Below are 12870 nucleotides of genomic sequence, written 5' to 3'. Positions count from 1 at the left end.
GACGTTTTGAATGTCGTAAGATGTGACCTTAAAATTGGTCTACGCCGCATATCCACATTGCTCAACAACACATTTTTCATTTTTATTATTGTCTTATCAACTTCAAATTTTACTATTTCTTATGAAATTAGTATCTATACTCGTATTTTATCATATAATATTTTATATATTTATATATAAAATATAGGTGGAAATAAAAGAAAAGAACTTATCCTCGCTAAGATTTTTTATTAATTAATCACAGTATGATCTATCTGGTACACACATAACTTGGATACGCACGCGAAAAGTAATTATCTTTTCGAATCTGTCTTCAGTTTATTTGCTAGTAAAACAAAATACTTCTACTTCAAATTCTTATTTAATCATCTATTAACATATCGGAAGCTGTTGTTTTATTATACGAAAAACAAATACTAATATTGATACGAACCGCTTAAAGCTCGAACAGTACGAAATAAAATCTTCCGTTATATTTGATTTTTGTTTCGCTTTGTTTACCAAAAATATGTTAAACATATAAGTTTTATGGTTTCTAAAGTATATTATATTTTATGAAATTACTTTCCCATTTATACAAAAAATATTTTTTTAATTTGAAAAAAGATATAATTTTTTCCAAATAATGAAGCATGTGATGTATTCCATGTTTCAGATTACCCCAAACGGAGAGCAGGAGCAAGGCCGAGTGATAGAGGCAGTGTGATGAGCGGATACTTCGGTAGCATCACCCTGCCCCCGACGTTGCTGCACGACCCGAAGTATCCTCCAGCCATGCGGGAGAAGGATTCGAGTCCGAGAAAGATGCCGGGCCATATAAGCCCAAAGCAAGCCAGCATTTATCCCCTGAGCGTCCGCGTGCCGGACGTTGAGGAGCTGCCATACGATCTCAGTCACGGTCACGGCCGCGGTCTGTCGAGCCCGACGAATCAGCAACAGCAACAGCCGCACATGAGTCCCGCGGCCAGACCGCCCCAGCCGCATCACCAGGATGAGCTCGACTGCGAACCGCTCGATCTCCGTGTCGATCATAAGAAGGAGCGGCTCAGGGATGAGAACCAGAATGAGATCGAGGTTTTGAATCAGAACAGTCTGGGTGGCGGTTTACCTTATCACACGGTGCTCTTCCCTCAACATCACGCGATGCACCCGCTGGTTCTGGAGGCGATGTACAGGTCACATCATCACAGCTCGCCGGTGCCCGATCTGCCAAAGATCCAAGTTAGAGCACTCCCCACAATGGTACCTCTGCCGCCTAATAGATTCTCATCGACTTCATCATCCACATCCTCTTCGTCTTCGTCGCAACCGACCGCGAGAGCCGTCAGTCCGGTCATTGGTCAACAATCCCAGCATCAACAGAATCATCCCTCGCAACAGCAGCAACAGCAGCAGCAGCAGCAGCAGCAACAGCAGCAGCAGCAGCAACAGCCGCAACAACAAAGCTCAAGTCTGCCACCTTATTCGATCAGCGTACAAGCCGGTCTCAAGCCCAAGGACAGATATTCCTGCAAATTCTGCGGCAAGGTCTTTCCTAGATCGGCGAACCTGACGAGACACCTGAGGACGCACACCGGCGAGCAGCCGTACAAATGCAAGTACTGCGAGAGGAGCTTCAGCATCTCCAGTAACCTTCAGCGTCACGTCAGAAATATCCACAACAAAGAGAAACCATTCAAGTGCCCGCTCTGCGAGAGATGCTTCGGCCAACAAACCAATCTGGATCGTCATCTAAAGAAGCACGACGCGGATGGACCGACGATACTGGATGAGGTCAGATCGAGGTATCACGGTCAATTGCCACGGGCCGACGATTCCTACTTCGAGGAAATCCGCAGCTTTATGGGAAAGATCACCTCGCAAAGACAGGGTATACCATATTTCCCTAGTCTGCTTGGTCACTCAACCGATGACTTCAGAAATGATAAACAGCAACTACAGCTGGAGGAAAAACGAGGCGACTCGTCGTATTTCAGTGACCGGGACAATCTCAGTTCAAGGTCGAGCAGTACGGCCAGCAGGCCGGAGAGCGTCCAGGAAGAACAAAGGGAAGTCAATTCGCCGCCACTCTCTCCCGGCAATAACACCTGAATCCTATGGCGCAATCATCAGTATGGTAATCCAGTTAAGAATGATTTCCGTCGGTTCGTCAGAGCATAGTGGAGTCAACATGAGAAAATCGGATATTCTTAGCAGTCGGAATCGATTAAGAAAACCTTGAAAAAATTAAACTTCCAAATGATTCCACAACAATATCGCTGCGAGGAACTATTTTATTTACGGTGATCCTAGATTAGTTTGTAACTACATTACGAGAGAAACCATTCTTCGTAAAAATTCCTGTAAGCCGAAACGCAAAGCTAAACCGACGAGATCTGTGAAGAAAAAAAAGTGATCTATATTCATAAAGATAAATCCTAAAGATGAAACCTTTGCTCAAGATGGCGAGCAACAGTCGAATCAGTTTTTTATTCTAGGTTTTAATAATTACGGATTTTGAAACAAATTTGCAGAACGTTACAGTTGAAGAATTAACACGTAGATTCAATTCGCTATGAGAAAAGTTGAAAATTAAAACGTGGTGCCTTGAAGAAACATGTGCCTAATATACTAAGACGTATCGTCCTTTGATCCTGAAGAATAGATCCAATTGGATCGATATGAAAAGCCTTAATAATAAAGTTAGATACACAATTAACTTACACTAAATATCGTACAATACTAGAATCTTAGACTTTAACGCGTGCTTGAGTGAGTCGGAAAGTCATAGAGAAATAAACGGAATTGACCGTAATTTATAGATCGATTTATGAAAATGAAAGAAAAATGCAGAAAATATCTAATGTGGACTTTCACTTTATAAGAGAAGATATGAACGTATCTCTCATGTTTTGATCTGTAAAAAATTTGATGTTTTTATTTTGTATTTAATTGTTACTACATTCAATTTTATTGAAATATACATTTTGATGTAATATGAAATATGTAATGAATTATTATACGCGTTAAATTTTTATGTTTTTTCAATAAGATGAAAGTTGTACTTGACATTACAAATTTATACTTTATACATTAACATCTCTTTCATAGATTTTTGTTTTACTTCAAATATATCCCAGTATTTGTATCTTCTCTTTTATATTTCTCACATACTCGCTCAATATTAATTATAAAGAGCCTTTTATCGATTCTACTCTCTTCATAGGCTGAACTATCAACAGAATGGCATATATGAGACATAATTTATTTATGCTTGAAGGCTGTCGCAATCTTCTTATTTACTTATCGAGAATTTTAATAAATGAATTTAACTGCCATCTCTCATCACCTAAGTTTAAATCGCTATAATACAAAGTTTTTTATTAATATTGGATAAAAATATTAATTACATCAACTGACCAATATTATTCGCAAATGTTAAGAAAATCCTATGAAAAAACGACATTGTTCTTAAATTATATTAAGCCGCGCTGCAAATTACGATGGTATAATGCATGACTAATTTGCAAAGAAGAAAGGATAGCACGGAAAAAAGTGCCGGCACTGTAATTAAGGCCGTTGCAATCCTTTCAATCGTCCCTACACTTTTCCACCTTTCACGACGCATTCCATTCGCGCGACGGGTTCAGCTCGAAGTTACAGAAATCCGATTTCGAGAGCAATACAAAGTATCATCCGAAGAAATTGTACGCCAAAAACAAGAAATTGTGGACCACTCGATCATAGAATAAATGTCATGAATAAATTTTTTCAAATACCAATAAATACATAATGATAAGTATTAAAAATTGTAATGGCAACAAAAAATTCGCAATAAGCTGACGTACAAAAAAATTTTTTTAATAACATAATAATATTTATCGTTAATATAAAATCAACAAATCGCGTAGTTACAAGAAACGTGAAAAAAGTGATATATCCATACTATAAAATGTCCGATTTAATATTGATTTTTTGCGTAGCATCACCGTATGCAATGTCAAGCTTAAATCATGAGAAATCATCGCGTTGTGTGTCGCAAGATTCGCGAATATCAAACGGATCAAAGGGATTTACGATTGGAAGTTGACGAAAAAAAAATTGTTGGAAGGAAACATTCAGAAGAACGCCGGGACAATTCGCTTCGGCAGAAAACGCCGCCGATGGGTTCGATTTTACGACCTAGAAAGTGAATTTCAGCGCTCGGGCGACTCGGGCGCCTTCGAGCGTAATCCGCGAATCGCGAAATTGTCAGACTCAATGATCCGCTGAGGAAGCTGGATAATAAAATAGTGTTTAGAGAAATCGATGGGCGGATCTCCGTGCGCCGGTCTTGCCGCTGATCGGCGGCGTGTTGGGAAATCGGAAGAGAGCTCGGAAAGTTCGTCGCACTCCGCGTACCTCGGATCATTAAGTTTTCAATCGTGGAAGTCGGTGACGTGTCGCGAAGATATACCGGGTATTATCGCCACGAAATGAAATGCAAGTACCTAGATCACGTTTCCCAATCTTCTTTCAACATTGAGATACATACTAATGCACAAACCACTGGAACATCCGTAAACGTGTATAATTGTCGTCGTTTAATTGAATGAGAATATAATTAAAGTTTGTTTCAAGAATTAACCAAAGCGACAATTACATTTACTTTCCAATCGAAATTCTATGAAGCGTCTGAAGGCAGATGATGAAGTGTTGCTACTCTGAAGAAGCGGAAGAGAACTAAAAGACTCTATATTTCTTCATCTCTGAAACTAATTCGCAGCGGGAAAAGAAATCGATAGCCGCGCAGTCATTTAATATGTAATTATCACACCGGTGGAGAGACGCAATCATTACAGCGATGCGAATCCCATTCGGATCTAAATCACGAACTTAACGAACTTCACGATACTCACATACGCACGGTTTGAGATTGTAATCTGTCTACTATATCATGCAGTTTTTAAAACGTTTAATCCTGTCGCTCGGGAATTAAATAAGAACACAAGTGAGAATTTATTGATATTAATTTCCGTGCGCGCGCGCGCGCGCGTTTTCCTTATTACGCTTTAAATGCCTAAACTGTAGAAGAAATTAACGGGAAAATATATACCGCCATATAATATCTGATCGCATTAACGTAGATTGCTGCTGACACATCTCGTTAGGCGGCTTTTTTCGCGGCTGGCAAATGACAGCGGGATGTAGCCAGGCGTTTCTGCTCCGCTCGTAATACTTTGCTCGACCGTAATGCTTTGTTTGCGACTAACGTGTCGGGAAACGATATCCGCCGATATGCAGCGTGTTCGCGGGACCGAGCAAAAACTCACGGTAGAGCGAACGGGTATCATTCCGGCCGGCGAACGGTGCGAAATCTCCCGAGGTTCTCATCGAACCGCGGAAACGTCTACGGTGAAGAAAGGACCCGCGATCTGAAACTGACGCGCCGCGGAATCTCTATACGGCGTGGAAAAGCCGCGTGCTTCCTGCCGGCGATGATCGGCAAGAAGAGGCGAGTAAACGTGCCTGGTAAATCCCACCGCGGGCAATCCCACACGATGATGATATATCCCCTCGTTTCCTGCGGACGGTCGCTGAAGACCGTACCTTGGGTGAAACGATGTAATCGTCTTCCGCTCCTCGAGTCAGGTGCAAATTTATCGGCACTTTCTAGCGAGCGCCGGGATCGCAGGTGCAGGTGCTCTTTCAGGAGGATCCCTTGATCTTTGGGATTAACCCAATCAATTCCTAGTAGCAAGAGCGTAACGCGAGGAGGTTAAAGGCATAATGGAAGCTAAAGCGTAAAGGGAACTGTATGACTGTCTATGCGTGTGCGCAAGATAGATTTATGTACGAGACCGCTTCGTGTGAGGGCAGATCTTAAGGACCTCTCACGTGTCCAGTATCTTCCACGTAGGCTACGTAGAGAAAATATACGAGATCTTGTGCGCGTGAATGCCTTGCGTGTGTATTATCATCATGTGTGCGCAAAGATCTTCGTATGGACGATTGTGGAAGATTGAATGTGCAACCTCCGCTAAATCATATTACTAAATTAGTAGACTCGTGGCTTACACGTTGGATGGATATATATTCTGTCTTAAAGTCATCATTGCGTGGCGCACCTTTATTAAAATTGCTTATTGCTATTCTGTTATATCTTTAGAAATTTTTCTAACAAAAAAAAGGCTGTTTCACTTTATTGAAACTAACTTTCTTTCTTTTCTTTTTTTCTCCTTTTACATAAAAATCTAAAATAAAAAAGGATATGTAGAATATCTTATTAATGTTTTATTAGTTACGGATTGCTTTCGTCGTTGGAATAATCCCATACGACACGCGATACAACTATTACAAGTGCGCGATCGGTTTTCTCGAGTTCTATGGAACGCAATTGAAAATCCTGCGACGGGTCTTAAAAACGGATTAATCACTTCCCGGCTCCTCGGGTGCGAGTTTACTGCGCTTTCTAGATCGTGCCGACACCATCGAAGCGGAAAACAAACAGCACGTCAGTTTCGTGACTGAAAGTGTTATCTCGAGCGACTCCGATTAATTGACTTATGTCTATGTAGCTGCGATATCGATATAATACATCATTTTTTTGTTTTGTGCAAGCTGTTTCATCGATTGCATTTGTCCCAAAAATCAGTTGTTTACGAAGGTAAAAGACCCACGATGGCGCGGAAATCGATGCAAATGCATATAAATCAGATTTCGATTTCAAATTTACACTGGAAAAAAAGTCTAGTTGCCTTAATTGGAATTCTGTTGAAAATTGGCAAATCAGAATCTTCTGATTGAATCTATTGTACCACCACCTAACTGTAGTTGAGATAACCAAAATTCTGATTGATATAATCAGAATTTTCTAGATCGTGTTCATTTTAACCAGAAATTTTTCTCAGTATATACTATATAATTATACTTCTAATCATACAGAAAGGATCTGAGCGATAATGAAAATAAGATCGAGATGACATCTATAAATAGAATTCATTTTAGGAAAAATCATAATGAAGTCATTCGATACACGATTTTGTGTTGAGTTCTTGATATAAAATAATTTCAACCTGACGTGTCATATCGATCTTATTACGATTGAATGTTCTACCTGGATTATTAGTTATTATCGCAAACTCCGCCCGCGACTACGGTGGCAATCTCAACGGCGAATGAGTCGTCACGTAGAGTTCGCTCGCCGTGAAGCGATTTAATCGTTGCTTCCGGTAGGATATTGGGTGCAAATTTATTGGCGCTTTCTAAGCATGGCGTGGGGGTAGGACGCGTAAATCCGACCTTGATTAACCCGATCAGTGATTCGTAACATTGTAATGAGAGTCCAGGGATGACGTGAGCTACAGAGTAGCTCAAGGTGCTCCCGCGGTGCATCTCGCATCTGTTGGATGCGTTTTTTCCATGCTCTTCCCACTTCATCGCGCGAGCTCAGCGAAAAACGACCCGCACTTTCTAAGACGCGCGGATGCAAACGCGCAGAAAGATCCCGGCGTGCGATAGGGCCGACAATGACTCGTAAACTGCAACATTTTAACGGTGCGCTTCCCCGAAGCGATCCACTTTTGCGGCTCGTAGGGAAGGACATAATAAATATCTACCGGATTATTATTCGAATTGCCGTGGCGGAAAGTGCCGCCGTCCTCCCCGACGATGCTGCGGCGCTGACGAGAATTTAATATCGCCGGATTAAAATTATTGCGCTTTCTACATATATAAATGATGGTGTCTACAGAGATGCTTTTAAGATAGGAGGAATCTTGAATCTGGTCTCATTAGACGGTACAAGAAGGAAAATTTGCATTGATTGAGACATCAAAAGATTAGATTTTGGAGCAATTTAAATTTTAAATTTTAGTTAGATTTTGCAGAAAATTTCTTTTGCTAAGAAAATAAGTACATTAAAATAAAAGAAAATATACTAAGAAGAGCTACGAGCCAAAACAAACAAATTTTAGTGTACATATGATACAGTTGACATTAAATAACATAAAAATAAAAACAAGATAAAAATATGTCTGCATAAAACGTTTCGACCACCTTCGGGTCATTCTCAAAGTTATAAACTAAAATGTATATAAAAGCGGTTGACTAAAATAGGTTAACAGTTGATTAAACGTTATACGCGAAAAAAATTCGTCAATTATTTATGAACACCTGCTAATAAGTTTTCTAATCTAATTTCTTCTTCGTCTAACTTAAAATACAATTAAATGTTATTTAACTTAAAGGCTTCAATAATCGATATTTTCCATTATTCTATTTTCTCTATTCTATATTTTTATATTTATTCTTCTTATATACTTCTATACATATATTTTTATATTTTTTCTTTTTTCTTTATTTATTCTATATTTTTTATTTTCTATTTTTTTTTCGACACCTGTCTCTGTGTGTGTCAGATTAAAAATTTTTCAATCTGTCCTCCGATGTGTATTTGTTCATAAATGTACTGAAAAAGGAACTTTTCTATATTTATTAATGATAAGTTGAACGTAATTTCTCTCGCAGTATTTATTATCTTCACTCTTTCCCTGGCAATAACCAATATTAAATACAACAACATCCGATATTTTAATGCTCCCTCAAATTTCTACTTCGATATTCCAATATTTTCTTGTTTTGATCACGCCGGCGAATTCCTCATTTTACTCTTATTATTGACGTTTCGTAACACGGCCTTGCGAACGCTCGGTGACTAAGCTCGCACAATGCAGATCTCGGGTGAAGCCCTGGCGCGCACGGGCCCTGTTTCTCTCCTTCACACGCGTACCGATCGCAACCGATGGCCTCGGACCTCTCTTGCGTTACACTTTTGCCACGCCCCGATCGAACGGGTAAGCTCATCGCGAAAGTGAAACGCAATAAAGGAGCCACGCCGAGCGAGAGTCTCACAGTCCTCGCGAAGGCGGAAGAGAGAAAGAAAAGGGGGCTTGACGGGAGAGAGAAAGAGAGACAGAGTGATGGGGAAAAAGAGAGATGTGAGATCCTATCGATCAGAACTTCGAGACCTGGAAATCGGTTTTCTCGCAGCATCCCGCAGTTATCGACGCGCAAACAGATATTCTTATAATCTCCAGCTTCTTTTAAATAACTATATCTGACAAATATATAATAATTTTGTGTAAATATAAATTATCTAAATAAATTTGAATATCTACGCTTAATTAATTAAATTTAATAAAATGAGAGAGAAAGAGCTTAGAGCAATATATAGCTAGGTGTTAGTGTTATATTTTAAAATATTAAAATTACAAAACGTTTAAAAAAAAAAGTGTTTTGTAATTTTAATGTTTTAAAATATAGCAACTAACAACTAGCTATTGCTCTAAGTTCTTTCTTTCATTTTATAAATTATCTATAAATCGTGCATCCTACACAACGATCATTCATATTTCATAGAAAAAAAATTTGTGATAAGAAGGTGCTTGTGAAACTTCTTAGAAGTCTTTCAATGATTAAGCCACTCAAGAGTTAGTATACGCTTATTTTTTAATTGCGGTACAACAACTTATACGTATCCCGGATATGACTACTGCAGAAAGAACGGTTTTGTTGAAATATCTAAAAATGTAGCTAGATACAAATTTAAAAATAATTTTGACGGAAAAATAATTAAGCTTACCGGTTGCTAGAATGTCCAAGCTTTTTACGTTACTCATCGTGTTTGGGCTTTGAGTGATGAGAATTATTGTGATGGTCCAACGAAATTACTTTCAGATCTGTATATGTCTAAATTTTTAGATACTTCAACGAAATCAGGTAATTCTTTTCATCTAATTTTAGATGTATCCTCGAAACAAATCTTTTTTTAATATCAAGCTCCAGAAAATATTTTACGTTCAAATGTTTCGTCAAAAACAACACGACTGCGTGAAGCTGAACACGGGAGATGCGTACCATTTTCGTAATTTAACCAGAGGACTTCTCGAGCGACTCTCGAGAGCTCTCATCTCCCGCACCGTCTTCGTCGCCGCGTCTACTCGATTAAATTGCGTCAGGTTCTCGCGGTGCAAGACACGCCTCGCACTTCTCGATCTCATCTCGGGGCTTCTCGTTCCAGTTCGCGTGTGTGATTTCACCGGTCACTTACGTCCACTTGCGACACTCCCGGTCATCCGATCTCCGCCGAATTGCGACAGCCGGCAAAGCAAAGATAAAGGAAAAAAAAAAGGAGAGGAAGAAAGAGAATAGCAAAGGAGAGTAGAGGAGAGCGCTTGATCGCTGTTAGGAAACTGTAACGTTTGTTCGAGCGTGCGTGAGCTGCGGTGCTCCTCAGCACGCGAGCCTTATGTTACCTTCGTCAGTTCGCGAATCATAAATTCCGACGACTATACGTATAAGTGCGTATCGTAACAACGACATTAATGATAAGGATATGTAGAATGTACGGCACTGTGCCTATGCAAACGTTTTTCACATAAGAGAGCGATATATACATACCTAGAATTCGTATTCGAGGCTCAATCTTAGTTAGACAAAGCCGTTAAGAGTAATGCTGCGATGAGCAATGTGCAATAAGTGTCGAACCTTTCGAGTATTCCCGAAATCTTTTTTGTACAAGATTACATCTTTGTGCCACGATCGCGTTTCATATCGTTGATATTACTCTCAAAAATATGAATGTGGATTTAAAATCATGTGGTTTCTACAGCTTACTGTTGAATGCAAACACCAATATGCTGTGAATTTAATATCGTAGATGTGGGTTTAATAAAATCAAGTAGAACATATAAATTATTATGACATCAAAATAACTTCAAAAATAGTTCCGTGACTAAAATCCAAAATGACTATATAAGTGTAAAAGTCATTTTTCAATCATTTACGATTTATTTTAATATTTTGACGTTATTTTGCTGTTCTTGGGTGCTATTAGTACCTTGGGTTTAACTTTTAGAGGACGAGAGTTTATTTTTAAAGTCTTACAAACTTTTTCTTAAATAAAGTTTCTTATAATTCGTTATTTCGCTGAATTTCTTACTTCAAAATATGACATTGTTTCGGAGCACTATAATGGCTTTTTCGTCCTGTAAAGTCAAAACCCGCTATGTTAAATTCACATCATGTTGGTATTTATGTCAACACCAATACAATTATATTCAACATCCATGTTGTGCTATAAATCTACATTTATATTTTTAAAAAAGTGTACACTTCCAGTATGCCACAATTTCATGAAGAATCACTTCGATAACACGTCTAAATGTTATCTCGACAGTAAATGCTATTCAAGAAACGACTTTAAGCGGACATTTACGAATAAAAGAGAAAATTTCGCGATACGTGGACTAAAAACAATCTAATCACGCAGCTGTGCGTATGCCATCACGACGACGCAACATCTTATTTCAATTAATTTAAGTCCGGCTTAGATTTTTATTATTTTAGTTACGAAAGAGAGAGAGATTTAAATCTAGCCTGTAGCCATCTTTGGGCTCTACCACGATCTCGATCGTTGCAATTCGTCGAATTCTAATATAATTGTCAATCTGATTCACACGAGTGTTCGTACCACCATCCTGTAATTATATATAGTCAACCGCGCGCGATATATATTAAGACAAACTGTATAAATACTATCTTTAATTTTTATATGAGGTATATAGATACAAAAAATATATATATATATACACAGATTTGTGTGTGGTGTGTGTATGCGTGTGTGTGCGTGTGTGTGTGTGTGTGTGTGTGTGTGTGTGTGTGAGAGAGAGTGAATATAGATAATATATACATACAAATATAAATCGTACCACCACGATTGTGATTTGACCGAGGTTACCGAGTTATACGTACTTTTATTATTAGCCACGGAAATGGCGCCGTGTGCCGAGGAAGCTATAAAGCGCTCGTTACCTTTAGAAATAGTATTTAAGGACACACATATACATACACGACACGTACACAAGTTTTCAAGCTCAGTTCAATCCCACAGATTCTTCTTATATCTATAGTCAAATATTGAAGAACATGGAAAACGCGCAAAGTGCCTTCAACCGGACGAGCGATCGTAGTATTGTTTTATTGTTGCAACGAAGAAGATACGTTCCCTTTTAATAAACTGTTTAAACGTTGCGTGAAAGATGAACGACGTCTTCGTTTAGATTTCAATAATTTGTTCCTAAAAATAATTGAAAATTTCTCACTTTATTGAAGAAAATTTATTTTTAATTTCAAAATTCTTTGTATACAATAACTTCATAAACATCACTTATTCTCTCATTTTAATTAACGTCTTAAGAATTTAACGTAATGCCCTTGTATATCAGAAAGAAATTATTACTCGAATAAAAATTGTAATAATTAAAAATTTCTTCGCAAATTATGTAACTCGCGCTTGCTTGGATTGCTAATTAAAATTGCTTTCCGATATAATCCATTGAACTGTTTAATCCTTGGCATGGCATGAGGATGCGGTTGGCTCATCGAACGGGATGATCGAGTAAAGATGACGTTTGTGAACGATCCTATAATTGTTCGTCACTCCTATTTTCCATATGACATTTATAGTTACGTAGTCACGCCTTTGTGTGTACAGCACAATGATGACTGTATATATGTCAATATGTAATATTTGATGCAAAAAAATATATATATAATGATTCAATATATATATATATAAGGAAGACTTATTTGTGTATTAATTGGATTTACTCTCCACCAAATCCTTTCGAAGCTTTCAACAAGAACATACTAGATTCTTTATTCTTCACTATTAACAAAAAGAATAACTGATATCTTCTATATTTATTTTTATATTATATTTATATATATAAGTAAGATTATTTTCTATTTTTGAAAAAAAAATCAAAATTTTATTTATTTATTTTCTACATTTTCGAAAACTTATTAAAAAATATTTATTTATTCTAAAAATTAATAATTAATGATTCT

At 38.0% G+C, this 12870-nt stretch overlaps 1 protein-coding gene across 3 annotated transcripts in view; it reads left to right on the top strand.

The window, feature by feature from the left end:
* The window catches only part of LOC108759589 (transcription factor hamlet), a 36025-nt gene that overhangs the window by 22677 nt on the left and 478 nt on the right, over nucleotides 1-12870 (top strand). For 2 of the 3 annotated variants that reach the window (XM_018505091.1, XM_018505093.1), the window contains exon 2: nucleotides 656-2843. In XM_018505091.1, the coding sequence (XP_018360593.1) occupies nucleotides 706-2091 (1386 nt within the window). In that variant the 5' untranslated portion in view covers nucleotides 656-705 and the 3' untranslated portion in view covers nucleotides 2092-2843. Of the gene's footprint in view, nucleotides 1-655; nucleotides 2844-12870 lie in introns of those variants that run through there. The other variant, XM_018505092.1, reaches the window with a different exon arrangement.

This window comes from Trachymyrmex cornetzi, unplaced genomic scaffold (genome assembly GCF_001594075.2).
Source record: "Trachymyrmex cornetzi isolate Tcor2-1 unplaced genomic scaffold, Tcor1.1 scaffold195, whole genome shotgun sequence".
In the NCBI taxonomy this organism is placed as follows: Eukaryota; Metazoa; Arthropoda; class Insecta; order Hymenoptera; family Formicidae; genus Trachymyrmex; species Trachymyrmex cornetzi.
This window is presented reverse-complemented; position numbering and strand designations above follow the sequence as displayed.